General features: G+C 38.3%; 1 protein-coding gene across 1 annotated transcript; it reads left to right on the top strand.

The window, feature by feature from the left end:
* The first annotated feature begins 20,393 nt into the window (after nt 1-20,393).
* Nucleotides 20,394-24,884, top strand: LOC136829598 (uncharacterized). The gene is made up of 3 exons (XM_067088445.1): nt 20,394-20,424; nt 24,232-24,621; nt 24,694-24,884. The coding sequence occupies exons 1-3, from the start codon at nt 20,394-20,396 to the stop codon at nt 24,882-24,884; spliced, it is 612 nt and encodes a 203-aa protein (XP_066944546.1).
* The last annotated feature ends 393 nt before the right edge of the window (nt 24,885-25,277 follow it).

The raw sequence follows: 25,277 nt of genomic DNA, 5'->3' as shown, positions 1-25,277 counted from the left end.
ATACATATATATATATATATATATATATATATATATATATATATATATATATATATATATATATATATATATATGATTTTTCCTGGTTTTCTGGATCTGTAGAGCACTTTAACAGTTCAGCAACGGAATTTTATACACTTGGCCTTGGCAGACTGACCTTTAACGTCCAGGAAACCATAAAAAGAAAAGAAAAAGGGATGTTTCTTATGAGCTTAGGGTTCTACTTCATGAGGGAATGTTGCATAAACACTGGAGTAACTAAAGTAATTGTATTTACAATAAAAGATCAAAGGAATGGTAAAGTAAACAATATAGAGGCTTGCAAAGCCTGGAGTTCTTCCTACTGGAGACTTGAATGGTTGCAAGGCACAGCCCAAGAAGAGTCCACGGCAAATAGGTCCCTCTGCAAGAGAGATTTAAGGACTACACGCCAGTAAGGGAAAATAGAAAACACACAGATGGATCGAGACTGCACTGAGGGTGCCAAGATCTCCAGGAATGAATGAACACTTAACACTGGGACACAAACACTTGGAATAGCAATGGGAAATGGCACATTGGATACAGGGATATACTGGCACCCGGTAAACATTTCTAAGGGCAAAATGTCGTGACTGAAAAGCCTTCACTTGTACTTTACTATGGGTGGGGGGCGCGGGTCTCTGGCGAAGAATGACGATGGGCGGTCACACTCGTGGCACTCTGCACTAGTTCACTTGGGAAGTCCGTCCACGTGGTGAAGAAGGGGCTGGATTCTGTTGTAGGAGCTTCAGGTGGTGACAAGGGGGTGGGGGCGCCTCTCAGCATTTGTAGCGATCACCCATGTGTCTCTGGCTAACTGCTAACTCCCATTACTGACTGCCGATTGCCAAGATCTTCCTGTCCTGGCTCCTTTTAAGGCATCTGGCGAGGGTAGGGGCCCTGATGTCGGGCCCATATGGTGACTGTGCCCAAGATGTGTCATCTTCCAGATGCCTTGACCATCTGCTTGCATCTTCCCAGGTGTCCTGTGGAAAGACAATTCAGCACGATCACTCTGCCTCATAGAATGGTTGTTTTAAGCAGCTTAGTTCATTTAAGCTGCTTAAGGGAGCAGCACTCAACCTCTCATCCTTGCCCCTTTTTGATCGTGCCACCCAAGTGTCTGTCCCAGGTAAGGAAGGGACAGATGAGAATACTGATAAGATCCATGTGTTGGTATCTGGGTCAATTTGGGTCAGCTATGCAGTGACAAACCCACTCCTAACATTCTACTGTACAGGGTTGGCTTCAAGCGACTTCTTGCAAATTATACTAATATATATATATAATATATATATATATATATATATATATGTGTGTGTGTGTGTGTGTGTGTGTGTGTGTGTGTGTGTGTGTGTGTGAGAAAGTGAAACAACGGCGTGCAACATCTTTCGCCATTGCTCTAAGGAATTTTCAAATTTTTTAGCAAACTACATGTATACAGTGGAGTAAAACGTTACAAAGACTACTCGGTTTTAAACACAGCAGCTAATATCAGATGGGTACAAAGGTCATTACATTAGGATTAACTCTTCAGGCAAGGAACAGCTCGCTAGGATTAACACCGATACTTGGATAAAAAGAAGGCAAGGCAAAGGGCATTAACAAGTATTACTGACATTCTTCAGTTCTCATTTAAATCTCCTTCGAACATCTTGTACAGAGTGAGGTCAAAGGAGTATACGTCTGGGTTTAAATCAATGTCATTTTCATTTGTCAGTTATATTAATGCAGATTCTAAGAGATTTCTGGTTAGAATATTTTTTATTATTTGTAATTATACTACTATGGGATCAACCGATCTTATGTGATTTTTCACTTAAGTGCACCAAAACAGCATTATTCTTTTGGTCAGTTCTGAGTATTTGATGTTCATTTACTCTGTTATTTAGTTCCTTACTTATCTGACCCAGAAAGAATTAATCACAGCTTGTTTATTAGTGTTGTCACGTGAAAAGATTACAGTAACACTGAATATTTTCAACGTTGATTTGGAGACAAAGTCGATGAAATAAGGCCAACAAAGGGTGTCTTTTGGTCATTCTTTACTGCCTTATTGTAGCAAGTATCTAAAATATGAGCTGAATAAGATAAGTCCCGTTTTAGTTTTCTGAAAAGAAAACTATCTCGCCAGCTTTGTCCGTCTGCACTTTTTCTGTCCGCCCTCAGATCTTAAAAACTACTGAGGCTAGAGGGTGCAAATTGTTATGCTGATCATCCACCCTCCAGTCATCAAACATACCAAATTGCAGCCCTCTAGCCTCAGTAGTTTTTATCTATTTAAGGTTAAAGTTTGCCATAATCATGCTTCTGGCAATGATATAGGATAGGCCACCACCGGGCCTTGGTTAAAGTTTCATGGGCCGCTGCTCACACAGCATTATACCGAGACCACCGAAAGATAGATCTATTTTCGGTGGCCTTGATTATACGCTGTAGCGGCTGTACAGAAAACTAGATTGAGCCGAAGAATCTTCGGCATATTTTTTGTTTTCTACTGTTCTGTAGTTCATTGTCCAGGAATTCAGGACTGACAACAGGTAATGCTTGAACACTGAAGGGACTACAGAGATTATTATACTAATATGATGTCCTAAATAATAGTGTACATTCAGTAAATCATATATAAATATGCATACAAACACACACATGCAATAATATATATATATATATATATATATATATATATATATATATATATATATATATATATATAGCAGACATGAACATTTTAGTAAATATTGAGTACATATAGATATATATATATATATATATATATATATACATATAACATTTTCAGTATATATATTGAGTATATATATATATATATATATATATATATATATATATATATATATATATATATATATATATATATATACACTATATATATATATATATATATATATATATATATATATATATATATATATATATATATATATATATATATATATATATATATATATATATATATATATATATATATATATATATATATATATATATATATATATACACAGTCATACCCTGATTACGTGAGGTTAGGTTCCAGAAACCCCTTGCATAAGGTGAATTTTCATGTAAGTTTGGCAGTCTCTAAAAATGCTAATAAATTATTATTTCTAAAGTTTAAATACTAAATATGACCCAAATCATGCTCCCAAATTATTAAGCTAGCTTTTAAATTAAATTAAAGTTACTGTAATTTCATTTAAAAGTTGGCTTAATACATTGCCCTTAAAAAAAGAAATAAATGGTTGACATAAAAGTAGAGAGTTGGAAGAGAATTTCTGTTTCTCTCCCCTTCCGACCAATCTATTTTTAGAAGTCTTCTCAACCTCTTTTCAATAACTTCTTTATTCTACGGCTGTTTCTCTTTGTTTTGAAATGCTTTTTCATGAAAAAACAGTGTTTTTTATTTGGAGAGTAATACAACTCTTAGTTATTATGTCTCTGTGTTTTAGAACTTATTTGGCACACTAGCGCATTTACACTTCATAGACGATACAGGTAAAATTAGGTCAGTTTGAACTATCTGCTGTACAGGTAAAGATGCACACAGAAATAATAAGTTGTAAAAATGTGTGAGTGCCAACTATGAACGGGAGAGAGAGAAAGAGAGAGAGAGAGAGAGGGAGATAAGGTTATCCTTACTTAAGAGAGTGAAATTATTTATTAATTATTATAGAGACAGAGAGAATAACACACAAGAGAGAAAGATATTGTCCTTACTTGAAATATCAAGTTAAATTATATATGAATTATTACGGAGACAGAGAATAACATGAGAGAGAGAGAGAAGTTATTTTTACATTAGATATCAAAAGAAGGAAATTCAGTATTAAACTAACTTTTAAATGAAATTAAAGTTATAGTAATTCCATTTAAAAATTGGCTTAATACATTACCAGTAAAAAAAGAAATAAAGGGTTGACGTAAAAATATAGGAGAGAGTGAAGATTAGTATACTATTGCTTTCTCTCCCCAATCCAGTGGTCTATTTTTAGAAGTGTTCTCAACCTCGTTTTTAAAAACTTCTTTATTCTGTCTATTTCTCTTTGTTCTGAAATGCTCTATGTCTGTATTCTAAAATGGTGCATTTACAGTTTGTAGACGGTACAGGTGAAATTAGATCAATTTAAAATTATCTACTGTACTGTACAGGTAAGACAGACAGAGAAACAGTAATACGTAGGTTGCACTAACTACAGATGAGAAAGAGATATAACAGTTGTCCTTACTCACGAGAGTGAAATTTTTTTATGAATTATTATGGACACACAGAGAGAGAGAGAGAGAGAGAGAATTAGTAGGAAACCTTTGACTCACTAATCAGCAACACTCTCCCTTCTTGTCATGTTAAATCGACATGTCTGACAGCTTTGCCTTCCCACTTCGAACAAAAGATGAGGGAAAGATATTTGTTTGTTTAATAAACGTATCACATGCGAATTTTGTAATTACAGTTATATTATTATTATTATTACTATTATTAATCTTATTATATGAAAATTAGTACTTATTATTAGGTAAAAAAAAATTTATTTATACAAAACAAATTAACATATACAGTACATGTACCATAAAAATTCTCTCATCTCAGTAAAAGAGAGAGAGAGAGAAATTATTTTTATTATATATTGTTATTTAATTTACACATAAAAGCTTGAAAACTTATAAATTACATAAAAAATTAAACATAAACACTTTTGCAGGGTTTCTAAGTATTCGCTCGCATGTCTGTGAAAAACTCGTGTATGACAATTAGTTAGATTCCAACGAAAAGTTCGCATGTCTCAGAACTCATGCAACTTGAGTCGCAAGTTCGGGGTATTACTGTATGAATATATATATATATATATATATATATATATATATATATATATATATATATGTGTGTGTGTGTGTGTGTGTGTGTACTCAATATTTACTGAAAATGTTCACGTCTGCTAGGTATGTCTAAAAAGGGGTAAACACCATCTTTTTATTTCTGGAGTATAAATATTGACAGGATTTGTTCATGCAGCTTCTCCAAGAGGTTACTTACATCTATGACTTTAGGTATACTAGCCAAAATATCGCCTACATACCGAAACCATGGTACAGGTATTTGAATAATCTTGGGGATAATTCCTTTTTTTTTCAAGTCCATATACAGATTTGAGAGAACTGGTGAAAGAGGATTACCTGTTGTGATTCCTGTTCAAAATGAACTTCAGTCATAATTGCATAATTTAGTTTATTCCAAAATTTACAAATTAATGATAATACCGATTCAGTAGGCAACTTTCTAAGTAAAGGAAGAACATCAACGCTTGCTTCTCGGAAGCAGGATTGATCGTGATGCCGTTTGATTTTTCTGTTAGGTCTAATGAATCTTTCAAATGTGTACCTCAGATAGTTCCGAAGAGGCGGCCATAGCAATTTTGTATAATAATTTGAAAGTTTACACGAGACAAAACAGAGCTATTTGCAGGTCACAAAGAATGTTCGTCTTGTGTTTTATGCAAGCCATATAAAGATGGTAACGAAAAAGTAGAGGATAACGGGATGACAAGTTTTTTTTTTATTTTTCAAAATTCTTCTTTCATTACTGTCATATTACTTCATGAGAGCATCAGGAGGGAGCTTATTCAGTATCGTGTAGGTACTATTTTAGTATCACTTGATATTTCTTCCATTTTCGAGAAGAAAGTAACGTTACCCACTGTTACTACAGTAACAGATTTTTCTGTCTATAATGACAAATGAACAACACATGACACAGTTCGATAAGTTACTGTGCAACATGAATGAATAGCTCTGAAAAGTAGAAAGAGGAAGAGAGATTAATAAGCAGAGGAGACTATAATAGAAACACTCCTTGTGGGGTATATGAATAAAGGACAGATGCTGGAAACCATGCACAAGCATTTGTCGAGTTCCTAATAATTACAGAGGTCCCAAAGACTTGCACATTGAATTTACAACCAAATAAAACTATATTTATAATGCAGTAAAGCAAATAAATATCTGTGCAAGAAAAGCAAAAAATTGTTGTTTCACCCTAAAACTATAAAACACTATAAAAACACAGAAATGCAGAAATCTTTGCAACTCGTCTCAGGCCATCACTGATCATCTGCATTTTCACCATTTCCATTTGGGCAACGCTGGCTCATAAATAAAACATTGCCTTGTGCACCGCGGATCCAGATGGTAATATCTGGCAATTCAAATACTTGGCTTGTCATAAATGAGACGCTATTTGTATGCTTACAGTGTTCTAGAGTGGGACTTAAGGAAAAAGCACACCACGTATTCAAATATAATCTGTTTCTATACATAGAACCATCCAGACCTTTAAAAAGATATTTTTCGAGCATTAGTATGTGAGAGTGACCAGGATAAACATAGCTTTGAGAACATGTGTGTGAGCATGTTTTATGTATCGCTACATAAATAGCCAAATGGTTCTATATTATAGAGTAGAAAATACATTTTTCTTCTTGCATTAAAAATAACAGTTAGAGAGCATTAATCTCGTAGCATTTAGTCTTAATCTAATTGTATACTTAAATTTCCACTTGGATAAGAAGCTTTTGCAAGACAGCCCATTTTTACCAGAAAGTATTTTTTTCCAATCATGAAACATTTATGATCACTAATAAAAAAAAAGAAAAAGGCCAATCCATAATGGCTGATATGTCTAATATTCATTTGCGTAAAATTCTATGCACATCTCATGATAACATCACTGCATATTTACAATAGACATTGTTCATACTTACATACATATGCACGGATGAACCTGCGATTGTAGATCAATAAGCACGTAGACGTCATTAGTCATAATTGCTGTTGGCTCCTTTTACATATCGATTACTTTCTTCCCTTCTGCTGATCAGAATGCTCATGTGGAAGCGCCCTGGAGGACAGAACCGTAGAGCAGACTCATCTTTTCTGCTTAGGAGTAAAGTTATATATATATATATATATATATATATATATATATATATATATATATATATATATATATATATATATATATATATATATATATATATATATATATATATATATATATATATATTTATTTATATATGTATATGTATATTTTTTTATTATATATATATATACTGAATATATATGTGTGTGTGTTATCAGGTTATCTGACAACTATTATCCCCCACATCCCCACTCAAGGGCAGGAGAACTTACCTTTGAAACGGTTGGCAACATTGGTTGCTCATGACCGAAGATTCCTCCAACAGCCTCTCCTCTCTCTCTCTCTCTCTCTCTCTCTCTCTCTCTCTCTCTCTTTCAAACTAACCTAAGTGTGAGTGAATCAAACCCCAGAATACAAAAAAATGGACATTTATTATGCAAATCTAACAAAGGACAGATAAATGAAAAATCATGCATGTTAGGTAGTTATTCCTAATTATGCTATATCCCAAACCAAATTAAGCTGTCACTTCTGCCCCCAGTTTGATTTCCACGAGGGCCTATAGGACATATTAATGTTCTGCCTCACTTGAAACATTCTGCAAGGGACAAAACAATGCCCATTAGACCACATTTCATAACACATAACGTGCACAATAAAAATATCAAATAAAGGCAAGCATTAATCACTGCAAACCAATCAGATCTGTCATGCAAAGTCATAAAGATTAGTAATTTTCCTAAGTTTCTACTCAGTCATTTTCAGCAACAGGGAATTCTGATTTCCAACGTGTTTCAATTTGTCCCTTCAGTCTGGACTCTCACCAAAGAATGAACAATTTTCCACTAGAGCCCTTTGCACTGAGCGTTTTTGTAATGCACACACTGACGCACAATTCCGTTTAACACACCAAATAATCCGACATACACACTGGATCAAAAGATTCCATGCCTTCCAATCCCACTAAGATGGAAACTTCCATTCTTGGACACGTCACCAACGACCCACAAGCTCTGAGAATGCACCAGATCGGACTTATTAAACAAACATACTTCCAGCTGCAAAACGGCTGAACATCACCAACAAGTTCGTATGTCACACATACCTTCACACCCCATCCCCAATTTAATAGGGCTCGGCCACCTACATACAGGTCGTCCTCGACCTGAAGTGCACTTATTCAATCACAATGGGGCAGTTTCATGATTCACTGTCATTTGCACTTGTGGGGACTGCCTCGCCTTGAAGCAGCAAAGATTCCTGCATTTCAGGATAGTAGCTACAACCATGATAACCATAATTACAAGTAACACAGCAAGGACGCCTGGGAAGACGAACTTATTGCTGCTAATCCACTCTATATAGACCATGTACTCCATCCGGTTCAACGGCAGCAATGTTGTAACCTCCAGTAAGACTGGTAATTCCATAGCCCCATGGTAATTACAGACATGAGACTATCACGCACGCTTTGTCGAACAGCTGAGACTCCTACAAGATGAACGATATCGACTCATTAAAACATAGCCTCGTCAACCTGCATCTGTGACAATATATCGCCGAAGTTGTTTCTAATGACATTATCTTATAATCACTACGGGCCAGTTTAAATCCATATTGTGTAACATTCATGTCGTGTGTCAACTCAAACTCACAACCCTCTAAGATAATATCCCTCAAGACAAATCCCTTGTTGTCACAAATATATTTATTATGAACTAATATACACCTAAACTTATAATCAATGACTGAAACTTATACATCCTATTCCATATACATCCCCCTGCACCCAGTGCAACCCTCCAGATTTCCCCCTTCTGAGGGAAAGAGTAGTTAAAACACACCTACTAATTTATTTTTCCATTATAGACAAACACTGATAAACAAATAGTTAGATAGAGAGCGGTTATGTACTAGTAGCAAATTAAAAGGACTTTTGTTTATTCTTCCTTCAAAATTGAATTAGTGAGAAGGTTGAGGCTGCTTCTTGTGCACCAGTGTATCAATATCAGGGCTAGTTTTGGCTGCGCAACGTATGTCACATTCCACCTCCAGTCGGTTTAAACTTTGGGCTTGATTGTGAGTAAAGTAGAAAATCCTGACTCACAAAGGTAGGTTGTGGAAAACAGAATGAGGATTTTCAATGCATTGGTGCTCAGTTGGGGTATGCTCCACGCATATTAACCCAGAATTCTTCAAGATCTTGTGCACGAAACTCGTCCTGGCAGAAGAGTCATTCTCTCTCTCTCTCTCTCTCTCTCTCTCTCATGATAAAATACATCTGATATTTTTTTAGTTAGTAAGGTTGGGAACCACTGCTTTAGTCCCTCTAACATCACTACACTATTAATATATGTACTAGGAAAAGGAAATGGATCCTTCTTGCTGGTAGGTATCTTCACTAATAACCCCCAGTCTGATAAACATACTTTTATTATCCCATAGTACCTACAGTATATATAAATCACTACCAGTAAAAATGATATTGGACTCCAATTTATAAGCCCCATTCTTCAAAACTGATTCTAACATCACCAAAGGTAAAATATCTTCAGAAATACACCATTCCGATGTTGCTATTACCACTTTCACTTGAGACTGGATCTCTGCCAGCAGTGATTTAGTCTCTTTCTCAATATTTAAAATTGTAGTATGTATTGTAAAGAAAGTAGTTGTCAAACTTAGGTCACCCCAAACCATAACTTGTAACACATTGAACGTCTTCCTCAAATCATCAAAATGCTCACGTAATTCTACATTACTACCACTTAACTTTTCCAGGACCCTCCCCTGATTAGCTACTTCAGCCTCCAACTCCTCGACCTTCATCAGGCTCGTAATTGCTACCCCACCAATTGCTGCTACGGTCAGTGCCATCGCCCCCCACAACTAAAGGAACCACGCTTTTACATCTCTCGGTTCTACCACACGTAAGTTTATTACCATTCAGTTTCGTGTCTGGAAACCACATAAATGTCTCTTTAATAGTGCCCTGAGTTCTGTCAGCTGTAACTCTAAATTCCGAAAACAAACGTGTTAAAGGATCCGACACATTTCAAAACTCATTATCCCAAACCATTAAAGTGTTCTCTTATTCTTAGAAACTTGTATTAACCTCGTCACCCCTGTGTCTTCATTCTAAACTGTGAACCTACTTCCCCTTTTCTCTTCTATAACCCGAAACAGCCCATCAAATTTGGGATCCAACTTATAATTCAAGTCACTTCTGACATTGATCTTCAAAAATACCTTAGCCCCAACTGCAACTCTTACACCATCCGATTTCGCATTACTTCTCACGACCATTTCTCGAGTCTTTGACTCCAAATTTCTACCAAGATGTGCTTGTCTCTCTTTAGCTGTAGCAATTAATGATGTAACTGTATCGTCACAACGTGAAGGTTTCAACAACAAATCAAATGCACCCTGAAATGGATAAACAAATATTGCCTCGACGGGAGAGACACCAATCATGTCACTAACCACTGTATTTATGCCATGTCTAACCATATCTATATCTCTATCCCAATTCTTATCATTACCACCCACTGTAACTCTAAGAGCTTCGAGCACTTTTCTGTTAGCACACTCACACAAGCTTCTGGCCTATACGGAAGAATATTTACTTTCTGTATCCCCATAACTTCCACAAGACACTCTAACCTTCTATTCATAAATTCTCTCCCACTATCAGTGATGAAGTTAAGTATACCTTAGTTTAACCAGACCACTGAGCTGATTAACAGCTCTCCTAGAGCTGGCCCGAAGGATTAGACTTATTTTACGTGGCTAAGAACCAATTGGTTACCTAGCAACGGGACCTACAGCTTATTGTGGAATCCGAACCACATTATAGCGAGATATGAATTTCTATCACCAGAAATAAATTCCTCTAATTCTTCATTGGCCGGCCGGTGAATCGAACGCGGGCCCAGCACAGTGCTAGCCGAGAACGATATCGACCCGTCCAATGAGGAACTTGCTATCAGTGATGAGTATCTCCGGGACCCCATATCTACAAATATACCCATTAAAAAATGTCACCGTGCAACCTCATCCGCCATCTTATTCTTTAGCAGAAAAATCTCCACGAACCTCGTTAACTCATCTATAATCACCAACAGATGCTTATGTCCAAATCCTGACCCGTAAAAGTTCATCAAAAGGCCCATATGAACCCTCTCAAATGGCCTACTAGGGGTAGGAAAAGACCCCATTCTACACGACATAACCCTCACTGGTTGACACGAATTACACACAGAACATCCCTTCACAAATATCTCGGCTAAAGAAAACATGTTTTTCCAGAAAAACCTATCGCGTACTCTGATACATCTTCTCAATCCCCAAATGTGGACTACCAAATTTACAATGCACTATCTCCAAAACCACTGGAATTAATTCTTTTGGAACCATGATCTGTGTCGTATCACCCTTATCCTCACTACTCCTCAGGTTATATTTAATTCTCCTTACCAACAAATTACCCTCCAACTCCAGACCTGAATAAGGCAATCTATAACCCTTTCTCACTAACTCCACTCTAAGAAATGCCTTTGTGTCTGCTAAAACCCTATCTTCATCTTCTTTCTTCTCCATCAAACTAATATCCCAATCCACACACTCGCCAGTTACAGTATACACATGCTCACCCCCTGGTTCCACAAAATTCCTACTAAGAGCATCTGCTACCACATTATGTTTACCCTCAATGTACTTGAGCTTAGCATCAAAATCGCTAATTGTCAAAAACCATCTAGCCCTTTTAAGAGACAGATGAGGCTTATTAAAAAGATCCAACAATGGCTTATGATCCGTAAAGGGGCTATTACACGGCCGAATTTTCATGCAGCACGGCTCCGTTCTCCCAGCATTTGCTGAACAAGTGCTCAGTACGTCCAGCAAAACCCGATTCGCATACACCCATCACTGCTGGATGAAATCGCCAGCATTTGTTTACATTCGTTCGACGGCCGACGTTCACGTGTCCGAGCTGCAGAACATCATCATGCCTGTTCAATGGACATTTGAGATTGAGGAGAGCCTTATTGAAAAAGTGAGATCGCGACCAATCCTGTGGAATCCAAGGGATCCTTCCTACAACAAGAAAACCCTTAAAAAGTACTTGTATGGCCAAGGAACTTCAAGAAGCGTTTTCCACATGTAGAAGGAATTCATGATGCAGGTTTGTGTATTGTTTTTATGTAGTCACTGTTTAGTTTTATAATAGCAGTAGAACACTTTAGGCCATATTTGGTTGTGTGAAGGAAGGTAATCAGCAAAACCATGGCCTCCTTGACTTTCTGAAAAGCCACTTGTTAAGCCTCACCCCATGAAAACTGTACATCATCCCTCAATACATCCATCAAAGGTGTTGACAACGTAGAAAAACCTCTCACGAATCTATGGAAAAACCCCGCCATTCCCATGAATGAGCGGACCTATTCCTTAGTCTTGGGAGTAGGGAAATCCACAATCTGACCACATCGTTCACTCGAACACCATTCTAAATGACATGTCCAAAATATTGTCTCTTCAAAAAATCACATTTGGCTAGTTTAACCTTTAGACTGCCATTCCAAGCCTCTTAAGGATTTCCCTAAGTACTTCTAAATGTTCCTATATAGAATACGTAGCAATGAAAATGACATCCATATAAACAAACACATTTTTCCCCTTCCCGTGCAAGACAGTATTCACTAACCTCGTAAATGTAATAGGACTGCCTGACAAACCAAAAGGCATTTGTGTAAATTCATAATGTCCCTTCGGAGTAGAAAGCTGTCAACTTCCTATTCTCCTCATTCAATGGAAGCTGCAAAAACCATTGCATGAGGTCAATTAACAAATAAATATTCTTACCCCCAATCTCCACAAATAAATCCGGCAATCACACCACCGGATACCTGTCTGGAATGGTCTTCTCATTCAGTTTCCTAAAGTCCACACAAACACGGATTGAACCATCCTTCTTAGGCACCACCAACAATGGGAAATTAAACGGTGATGAGCTAGGCCTAATTATACCTTCCTCCTCCCACTTATTAACCTCTTGCTCAACTTGCTCCCTAATCTTGAAAGGTATCCTATATGACAGAACATAAATAAGCTTTATTTCCCCCCTCTAACTGCACCTGATGCTCCTAACACATCTGTCTGCCCCAATTTATCTCCTTTCAGAGCAATAACATCTGAAAATTAAGATAACACCTCACCTAACCCTTCTATGTATTCTTTATAGTCTGCCTCACCCAAATGATTCCTAAAAATTTCCTTTATAACCTCCATTTCATCCTCCAAAAACCCATTTTGTTCCCGTATTAATGCCACTGATTCAGTGTCCTCTCTTCATTCCTCCAAGTCTACAGTATAAGTATCCCTCTGATGCCTCCTGACTGAAATATTACAGTTTAACAATTCTACCCATGTGACTCATTAATTTGATACCTTATTTATTGACACTGTACTCACCACTCCCTTTAGTTTCTCACTACCTTCCACCACACACACCTGTTTATTCACCTTTAAATCACTCACCTTAACTTTTGCCAGACCAACCATACTTGGATCCAAAATTACATCTTCCGCTAAAACGCCTTTAAACACTTTTTCCCCTCACTATGGGCCTCACTTTCACCCTATGACTGATTATCTCCCACAGTTTCCTCATTATTCCCACTTATTTCCTTATTATCCCCAATAACATATATTCCCCCTTCATTTCATCAACACCCACATACGGGATACAACACCCAGTTTCACCAATTGTTATACCTCCTTTACTAGGTATGTAGAAATACCGATCCTAGCACATGCTGGATGCCCCAGTAAAACTTTATTACCAAAGTTACCACCTCTCACCACCAAAACTGGTTCCCTTATTGGTTCTCCAGCAAAAAACAAATATCCGCCATTCCCACAACATCCAGTTTATGAGCCTGAACATCACACACTCTCTCCTGTGAATGTTCTAGCCAATACTGAGAAAACATTGACTGATAAAAATCATAGACTACTAAACTGATTGATGCACCCGTATCTACAGAAATCAAAATACTAGACCCAGTTACAGCCCCCTTCACCACAGGCTTTGGTTCCCCTATCCTTTCCCTTTTGGGTGCTCTGCCCTCCAAAAATTGTCTATTTTTAGGCTTCTTTAGATCTCAGGAGATATTTTTAGGCTTCTTTAGATCTCTCTCCTGAGGAGCTTTCCTATAGCTACCACCAAAATTCGGGGTTACTGGCCTAAAATTACTCTTTTTGAGCAACAGACAAAACCTCCAAGAATGAGTAGAGCTCCTACGCCCCCCACAGTATTTAACTCTCCAGAATTTCTCCGAGTGACCCAACCTACTACAATTGAAACAACGAAACTGTGGTGTTTGATCCATAGACTTCCTATCACTCTCTACTTTAGCACAAAACCCACCGGAAGCAAAGCCTGATTCTCACTGTGAAAGGTTCCTCTGACCACCCATCATGACTCTTGGCATCCAGTTGAAAAATGTGCTGTCTACCGCCGGACATTTCGACATGTGCTTTTTAACTTGGGTAAAAATAAATGATTCATCAGACAGGCTCTACCAAGCCATCAAAACTGCTCACAAGTCCTCTGGGACCTCATTCAAAAACCAGGAGAAATGCAGTAACCTCTGAAAATTCTCTAGCAATATAAAATCACCAGATACCCAGCTCCAACCTTTCAATTTCTCCACAAAGTCCAATGCTGCATCAAATAGTTGGGAGCTATAATCCCCCATGGAACTCTGTCCCTTCCTGATCTTATAGAATGCTCTCATATCCTGAACCAAATCACTGCATTTGTAAGGACGGGATTGAGTGACGGTGGCTGGGTGTTGACTGGTTTATTGGTGGTTCCTTACTGACTGAATGTACAGAATCTTCGAAGATGTTGTTGGCTTGTGTGAGCCGCAAAGTAGCGTCTACACACAGACAGAGCAAAACAGAGGTAATGTTTCGGACATATGTGTTTGTCGGCAGACAAACAGATAGCGATTGTGAGAGACATAATAAACGTACAGTGATAAAACATATATCAATGGAAAGGCCAGGAAATTCTACATATGGCCAATTGCATGAGATTCGAGACAGATTAATGAATACAATGCAGTAGCATAATATATGTGAAATGGCGAGTCGTTTGGCGTCTTCACAAACAGAAACATACAGTTTGATACAGAAGATTCGGTGGAACATTATGAGTACATGATTAGAATGCTTGCATGGCAATGTAATTAGTGGTGATTGTACATAAATCGAGACAACAATGGTTAGGGAGAAACAGACAGAAATACTGTATGGTAGAAGTTGCGTTCCTTGAGTGAAAGAAAATTGGATGCTTATGTTTTTCTATTTGTCTGGGTCCCTCTGAAGATATGATGCACGAACGCATGTGCTCGAAAGAGACCGCCATCGGTGCGATGGGTCTGGTCTCTTACAATACCCCCGCCCCCCAAGCAAGGCATCGATGCGGAAATCATCTTGCTGACAATTATTTTTGGCTCAAAGGGCTTGGGCTAGGGGCGAGTAGGAGGCTGAAGGGTGGCACCGGCCGGTGGGAACTCAAGGAGGACGGTAGCGGGTTGAAGGGTGACGATTGATGATCCTTTGGTAGCCAGCTTGAGGAGGACGGCAGTAGGCTGAAGGATGACGGCGGCTGATCCTTCGGTAGCCAGCTCAAGGGCTGAAGGATGACGGCGGCTGATGCTTCAGTAGCCAGCTCGAGGGGTGCAGCAGCAGACTGAAGGATGACGTCGGCTGGTCCTTTGTTGGTCAGCTCGTCCGGTACGAGTTCGGGGGCGGCTTCAGACTTCCTGGAGGAGGCATCCAGGGCTCCAGTGGTGGGGTGGGTCATCTCGGAGGGTCGGATGTCTACTGAGAGCTCGGGAACGGCGGGAAGTGGGGAGGTGGCGAAGGGTCTTTTGGCACATGGGTCGTCATCATGAGTTGGCCGTCTGCCATCGGCTCCTTCGTGTCACTCCAGGGTCACCAGTGTAAGGACAGGATTGAGTGACATACTGGCTGGATGTTGACTGGTTTATTGGTGGTTCCTTACTGACTGAATGTACAGAATCTTTGAAGATGTTATTGGCCTGTGCGAGCCGCAAAGTAGCGTCTACACTACACACAGACAGAGCAAAACAGAGGTAATGTTTTGGACATCTGTGTTTGTTGGCAGACAAACAGATGGCGATTGTGAGAGACATAATAAACGTACAGTGATGAAACATATATCAGTGGAAAGGCCAGGAAATTCTACATATGGCCAATTGCATGAGATTCGAGACAGATTAATGAATACAATGCAGTAGCATAATATATGTGAAATGGCGAGACGTTTGACGTCTTCACAAACGGTTTGATACAGAAGATTCGGTGGAACATTATGAGTACATGATTAGAATGCTTGCATGGCAATGCAAGTAGTGGTGATTGTACATAAATCGAGACAACAATAGAAACAGATGGAAATATTGTATGGTAGAAGTTGCATTCCTTGAGTGAGAGAAAATGGGATGCTTTTGTTTTTCTCTTTGTCTGGGTCCCTCCGAAGATATGACGCAACTCAGTCTTTGAACTCAAAGCATTTCGACTGAGATAAGAGTTTCATATTTTGTTTTGATGGCAGTTAACGAATTCTCGAAGGAGACCGCCATCGGTGCGATGGGTCTGGTCTCTTACACATTCATCTGCCCCACACGGTTCTACTTTCAGGTCATCCCAAGTCTGGCATTTCTTAAACTGAAAGTTACGGAGCGTTGGCCAATACCTCCCACATCCAAAGCCAGAAAACCTTCTGCCTCATTAAAAGCATCTGTCTCATCGGTGATTTTCTTTGTATTCAGATTGTAAAGATGTCAGACAAGGGCTGCTGGTTTTACTCATTTCTCATCAATTATGATCATGTATCGAATACATTTATCAACCGCACAGCAAGAATCTCATGGCGTATATATTCATATGAGGTAGAATTTCCTGGCCTTTGTTTTTCACTGAAGAATCTGAAATCAAATATATGTTTTAGTTCAAACAAAACATTTTGTTTGGTTGTTGTATGTAAACATTATGGGTTTTTTGTCTGTTATCTTAATATTGCTATTTGCAATATCTTTGCCAATTTTAATTGTCGGCACACGCACCACTTTTTTAACAAAAACAAATTGCAGTTACAGTTCGCTCATTTTGTGTGCAGGTCAGGCACTCCTGTTATGTTTCCATCCGCATGCTGCTCAATTTTAATATTGTGCCAAGGTAAACAAATCAGTAAAGTACAAAAAGTACATACCCATTTCTGTCTCTTTGACCTCACAACTGGTGACCCAAGGTAAACAGCGGTTTTGGCTTCGCCATTAACGGACTCACTATGGCTGCTTTACCTTCAGAGAACCTTTAAATGGAACCACACGTTTGCGACAAAGTCTAAATGGCTTAGGTAGCTATAGACAAGTTTGATACAGCATTGGCAGTCAGGACTACTCATTTGAATAATTATATAATACAAAGCTCCTTCCTCAACTAATATGTGATTGAGAACACCCAGGAAAAACGCCACTAACGGACTAATTATGGCGTACCTCCTTCAGGTGAGCTCTGATGTTCTCGAACAGTCTGGACCTGCCATTTACAATTCACGTTGACCGTATTCAGAAGTCATTAACAGAACCACACGGGGTATAGTTTCGACTTCTGACAAGCCCCAAACACCATTAACGGACTAAACACGGCACTTATTTCGCGTTTTGGTGTGAGGCAAAATGACAGAAACTGAGGTAGAAAGTTGTTCCAAGGACACACAGATCCTCTGCATCCCCCTCTCGCCTTCAAGGGCAGCAGTAATCCAGGCAATAAAACTCCCTCCATTCTCACAACAAAACACCGCATCCTGGTTTCTGTGGGCAGACGTTCATTTCCGAGCAGCTCAAATTACAGACGATGAGACCAAGGCGGACGTCACCATGACAATGCTGCCGGAGGAGGTCTTCAACAAAATCACCCCATGGTTGAACTTGCAGCTGGGCAAAGTCAAGTACAGAGACCTGCAAGATAAACTCATCGACACATACTCCATGCCCTTCCCAGAGAGAGTCCAACGCACCCTCGACCTGATGAACCACGAACTCAGCCGCCTGCTTACCACTCCCCCTCGCTTATCCTGAACATTGCCAAGAATTGTCGAGAAAAAATGGATCCAGTTTTCTTCATGACATACTCCACACCAGAATTTCTAGCCGAACGGACAGCAATTGGAAGGTTAGGCAGGTGAGGCTCGAAGATTGGAGTGCGGCCTGCACTCAATTGCAGTGCTACAGTTGAAAGGCAGCTTGCGACAGACTTACAACAATCAAATGAGAGTAATCACTCTCACAAGACACAATGACACCTAATTCGTGTTGCACAAAGGGATGTACACATTTCATACAATTCCAACACGCTTGTGCATCACATTTCAGCAGCACGAAGTAACAACACCAATAACACTCATTTCTTATCACTGCAAATCCTCTCCAACCTCTGTACAACCTCGGCAGGACCTTCAACATGAAGAAACTGGGGTCCTCGGTGCCACAACTGGCTGTCTGTTAGCTCTCTCATACTGGTCCCTCAGGCCAGAAGATATGCTGGATTACTTTTGGTCAGCACATGCTTCAGAATCATCCCACACTCCTGCAAAAGAAAGTTGGCTTCTCCTACCCTATTAGCTATAAACACATTCCTGTTCTCCTCTTTGCTATTTACCCAGGCTATAGCGACCTTACTGTCGGTCCAAATTACAACTGTTCTGACTTTTAACAAATTCTTCAAACTTCTACCTGACTTAATTCCTAATAACAAGGCTAATAACTCTAAATTAGGTATGGTCAAATGTTGTTGTTTCCTAGGGGTTACTCTCATTTTGCTAGTCAACAGGTTAGTTCCTCCCTTACTTCCCCTGACATAGGCTGCCCCCCCTGTATGCCTTACTTGAGGCATCAGTAAAGACATGAATTTCTGATTTGCCTGTCAAAATTCCTCTTTTAAATTTCAACTTATGCACATTGACAAACTCTTCTAAGATTATCATAGGCTCCGTCCATTTTTGTGTGTTGAGAACATCATCCCATCCTATACCTTCTTCCCATAGTTTCTGTAAAAACAACTTTCCTCTAACAAATGTTGGGCTGACCAACCCTAACAGATCAAAATTTGACACTACATTTCGTGGGAACCCAGTTACTAGGCAATTCTCTCACCCCTTTGAAGGATTTCAAGCACATCTGATCACTACTCCTATCCCATAACATTCCTAACACAGAAATCTCAGTAGGCTCTTTAATTCCTACTCATTGATCTATTACTCGCCCACCCTCTCAATGGCGTGTTAGCTTCATCTAAAAGCTGTTTAACAGTTAAACAATTATCCCACATTGCTCCCTCAGTAGCATAGGTGGCAATATAATTGTCAACATAAAACGATTTTATCAACTCTGCCTTCCCGGCTACCCTAAAATGAGTCTGAAGGACTTGTTGAAGGAGAAAAGGACTGGTTGTAATTCCAAATACCATGACCCTGAAAGCAAAGTTAGCCGCTTGTGATGGTGCCTTGTACCACAGGAATTGAGCATACTTGGTGTCCTGTGGATCAAGGAAGACTCAATGGAAGACTTTAGATATGTCAGCGGTTAGTGCATAAGGATTTACTCTAAACTTTCAACAAAAGGTCGTATAACAACTACACTAAACTGGGACCTGGATACAAGCAATCATTCAAGGAGTTCCTCCCTTCGACTTGGAGGAGGCATTAAACACAGTTGTAAGGGGGGTTAGTAGAGCTCTCTTTCTTAACTCCAAAATGAGGTATGTAGTAGCCTTCTATTCTCGAGTTGGGGACTTCCTCTATGAACCCAGCTTCGAGATGAATCTGAAGGACTTGCTCGTAAGCGGTTCGGTAACTAGGATCTCGATCAAATCTCATTTCTAAAGCATTTAATTCTGCAATGGCATTACGGTAATTGACACTCGGACGTTGTTCATCGCGAAAGGGGAGACTTACTCGATAACCTTAATCAGTTCGTACTAACTCTGTCCTTTACTTTCTTAATGGCTACATTCTCAGAGATGGTAAATTGCTCTTTGGGACTGATACCAGTCGTATCAAGTCGCCACCATTCATTGACATCGTGGCTCAGTCCTACTGTTCGGCAGACATGTAAGGCTTTCACGGCAGTCATGTCAACTCCCTTAAGTGCCCATCTGAACTTTACAAGAAACCAAACCATATTCACCATCCATAACATTAGAACCAAATGGTGCAGTACTAAGGGAGACTGTCTTTATTACTGGCAACTTTAATTTCTGGGCTAGCCAACTAGAAACAAAACTACATTTGCTCCCGGTGTCTAAAAACACTCTGGTTGGAGCCTGTCGGCCCTGGGCACACAAGATGGCCGACACGGTTGGTAACAGCGTTGACGGTAGGTCCGAGACAGACGCATTTACTGACTTTGCGTTCACACAGGTTTTCATCACTTTTTCTTCCCATTTACTCTACTTTGTTAGCACTTATGTTAGAACCCTAGGGATTTCTACCTCTACTTTGGCCCTTTACAGGCTTAGAAGTGACGTGACTTAATGACTGACTCTGAACATTTACTTTGTTGAAGTACCTGGTAGGCGCATTTGACTGAGGCTTGAAGGCATTATTACTGCAAATTAAGTTATGATGTCTACCATTACACAATTCACAATTCGGTTTGTTACATTGAATGCTACCATGGCCCTTGCCTAAACATTTAAAGCACCTACGGAAATACATTAATTGTCGCCTTCGGTCTTCAACAGTGGTGTGATTGTTACAATCGTTGGCCAAATGCTCACCTTGGCAAAATGGACACGTTCTAGTACGAGGGGTTTGAAATGCAACTGTCTTAGGTCTTACAGACTCGTCCTCTCCCTTTTGCAACGCATCGCCCTCCAAACTCCAAATGAGGAAATCAAGTGCCTCAAAAAATTCATCTAAAGTGTAATCACACTTTCTCAAGCAATCCACAACGTTACGATATACATCGCCTTGAGAGAGCTTCTGATTAATCAAACTCATGACCATTCCCTGCCCCACATCTACTGTACTCAAGCGTTTAATTTCCTTAACAACACTGTCAACTCGATGCGGAAATTTTTAAAATCTACGCGGTTGAATTTGGGAACAAAGATATTAGCGAGTCACCGATGCAAAACAACTAACGTTTGCTGCTGATTACCATAGTAACGTTCCAACAACCCTAATGCAACGTCGTAGTTAGCAGCCGTTACACTTAAAGCCTTGGCTACTCTAAGTGATTCTTTCTCGAGGGCACCAAGCAAATATGTAAACTTAGTTACGTTATCTAAATGAGTACGTCTCTTAACATGAACATCAGAGTTCTCTAAAGGTAGCGTATTCACTAATCTCACCATTAAACACAGGTAAAGGAAGTTCTTTCAACTTTGGCAATCTAGTCCGTTGCTGCGATACGCTAGCAAGAAATTCAGTTCTGGTAAAGGGAAGGGCAAATACATTATTTGCTCCATTGAGCGCTTGATGAAATGACAGTTCAGAGCTTGATTCCAACTTTACTGTACTAGCCAAATAGAAGTTTCTCAACATTTGCTCATCGGCTTTAATGCAATCAATCAGATTTTGGTACATCGCCGTACAAGCGCGTGTCTCCAACAGTTCACGATGAGCCTCTGCCACCACATCTATCAGTAAAGCAACCAGTGAACTGGCCTGCAAGTTACTTGCAACAGCCATGGTGCTTCAATTCACATCTAAATTCTGCGTTGCGAAAAAACAATGATCGCTACACTTTGAACTTCTATTACGCCCTTGTCACTCTCGCCACTTCCTCAGCCAACTCGAAAAACCATCACTTGTTGGACGTTCCTGATGGTCACTAATACTGACCATCCAGTTCGAAGGACCAAATGTCGCCGCGAATTTTCCCCCGTGACTGGAAAGGTTCTAAGTTCCTGATGGTATGGGACTGGGATGGCCAGGCCTGAAGGGCACTACCAGCAAACATTGAAGCAAAGGTCCATCTAGATCAGGCAGGGTTTTACAATCTTATTTTTAAAAATTAGGCTAATTAAATTCAACTTACATTAACACACAAGGACCACGCGGTCGGGTACAAGACACAATGCTGGAAGCTATACAAAACCCCATAAAACTCGAAAAAACATGCCTCTAAAAGCTCAATTTTGCACAAAACTTATTTCCGAACAATCAGGCTGCACTTAAATGAACATTAACTATATCAAGCCCCGGATGGCAAAAGTGTGACGGGATTAATTTAGCATACTAAAGGCATCAGACTTTGACTTTAAAACGAACAATTTGGCTGGGGAGGTGACGACTTGGAGAGTGCTTAGCTTACCTCAATGGTATGCCCTCGAGAAAGACACATGTCGCCCCTTCTGCATGCCTTGTCGTCACCTCGGTTCCCTTTCAGAATTTATACTTAGGTTATTTTACTACAGAAGGTATTTGAATTACTTAAAAAAGATCCTCTCTTACGACACAGACAACACAGGCAGTTCGCCGGACACAAATAATAATCAAACATATTTACAGAAAAAGGTGAACCACGAACTCAGCCGCTTGCTTACCACTCCCCCTCGCTTATCCTGAACGTTGTGAAGGATTGTGGAGAAAAAACGGATCCAATTTTTTCACGACAGATATTACAGTTATTTCTTGGATTTTTCCTAATAAAAGAATGTTAGTAGGTAAATGATGCTTTCACATCAGTGACCCTTATTATGCTTCATAATGTGACTGCCGTAAATATTTATGGCAAAGAGTGCCTCTTATGCTGAAGTATATTTAATCATCAGCAGTTTAAAATTTCGGTCACGCTTTTACGTATTCAACTCAAATATTCCTCGATAACATAATTTTCCACCTCTGATTTTATTGAATTCTTTGGCGAAGGCGTGATTAACATGCATTTTCGTGATTTTTTTTCTTTGCCACGTTAGAATTACACATTCATCACATCAAACATTAATATATCCATCATTCATAAAAAAAGAGTTTTACACGGGAGCTTGACAAAGCTGCCGCTATCAAAATTAGACTCCGTTAACATTCACGCATAAAGTCGTTTTCTTACGAATGACGAAAATAGAAAACGTTTCTATTGTGCCTTTTAAATGGTATACTTTATTAATATGTGAAATGACATCCCTTCGTGCATGGTAACTATAAGGAATTAGTCTTATGGAATGAAATTGGAACGGAAGGATAAAAATTACTTTGAAATTAATTGTATAAACACATAATCCCATAGATAAAATAAACAGGCAGTTGTTCAGTACGAAGCGCTTTCACCTTTACTCACGCATCATCAGGATACAAATTTGCACCCTGACAATACTTGAATAATCTTGAAATCGCTCTGATAATCTCTGATATTAATATCATGTGTATCTTGTGTGATATTTGAGCTTATAAATGAACACGTTTGTGTGTGTATATGTATATATATATATATATATATATATATATATATATATATATATATATATATATATATATATATATATATATATATATATATATATATATATATATATTATATATGTATATGTATATATATTATATATTATATATATATATTATATTTATATATATATATATATATATATGTGTACAATATATATATATATATATATATATATATATATATATATATATATATATATATATATATATATATATATATATGTGTGATACAATATATATATATATATATATATATATATATATATATATATATATATATATATAAATGGATAGATATATATATATCTATATATATATATATATATATATATATATATATATATATATATATATATATATATATCACACATTACCACAGGTGAAAAATAAGAGACAGGGTGTAGGTCCTGACCGGTTTCGATTTTATTTCAAGCCATGGGCTTGGCTGGCTTGGAAATAAAGTCGAAACCGGTCAGGACCCACACCCCGTCTCTTATTTTTCACCTGTGGTAATGTGTGATAAATGAATCATGTACAAAAGTTATTATAATATATATATATATATATATATATATATATATATATATATATATACTGTATATACACACACACTGTACAAGGCCCAAGCATAGGAGGAGGAGGGGGAAAGGGCACTACTTTCCTGGCCCGGCACTCTGGGGATCCCATGACAGCAGCTTATTTGATTTAACTTTTCTTTTAAGAGAATAAACAGAATCAAAGTTTCCAGTGAAGAGAGTGAAAAAATTTAAAAGATTTCATGATGAAGTACTGGATGAAGGTGTAAAGTCAACTAAAGAATCAGAAAAGAAATCAGATTTCAGGATTAATGTTTTCTCTTACACTTTAGATTATATTGTCACTGACCTGGAGCAGAGATTTAAGGCAGTCAAGGGCATATGTGACACTTTCAAGGCAATTCTTATGTATGTTTCTCTGAACGAAGCTGAACTTGAAGATGTCTCAGAATGCCTGGCTCAGAAGTACTCTTTAGATCTGTCTTGTAATTTTGTTAGTGAAATGCTGCATTTGAAGACAATATTTAGGTCTACTTTCCACTCAGAGAAAGAACTAGCTCCTCTTGACCTACTGAATGAAACATACGGTAAGAGACTTTAACCAATCTTTAGTGAAGTTTGCATAGCACTTCGTATATTCTGTACATTGCCTGTCACAGTTGCTGAGGCTGAACGCAGTTTCAATAAACTGTCCAATATAAAATCTTTCAAAAGAGCAACCATGGGTCAAGAGCACTTCTCATATTTGGCACTATTGTCAATAGAGAACACACTAGCCAGATCTGTAGATTACAGCTCACTTATAAATGATTTTGCTAAAAAGAATGCAAGGAAGGTGAAACTGCTGTAATGGTCTTCTCAAACTAAGTCACTGTACAGTAGCATGATTCCTTTGATAAATTATTTTGAAAAGCCTTCATGCCTTGTCATCCAATATTCTTGAATTATTTTTTAATTTAAAAAAATTATGGTACTGGTTAAGATATTAGTTTCGGGTTTAGATGTCATAAGTATAAAAAAAATTATGTTTTATACTGTACACAGTTCTTTTGGAAATTTGTATGTATGTAATTGTATTATTGATTGGTCTGAGATGCGTTATTCTTTACGTATGGGTCAGCTGAGTTCTTTTGGTGCATTTGCTTTGCAATTTATATATTATTATTATTATTATTATTATTATTATTATTATTATTATTATTTATTTCATTTTTGATAAATGATGATCAACTATGTTTTTGGT

The sequence above is a fragment of the Macrobrachium rosenbergii genome, chromosome 44, assembly GCF_040412425.1.
Source record: "Macrobrachium rosenbergii isolate ZJJX-2024 chromosome 44, ASM4041242v1, whole genome shotgun sequence".
NCBI classification, from domain to species: domain Eukaryota; kingdom Metazoa; phylum Arthropoda; class Malacostraca; order Decapoda; family Palaemonidae; genus Macrobrachium; species Macrobrachium rosenbergii.
This window is presented reverse-complemented; position numbering and strand designations above follow the sequence as displayed.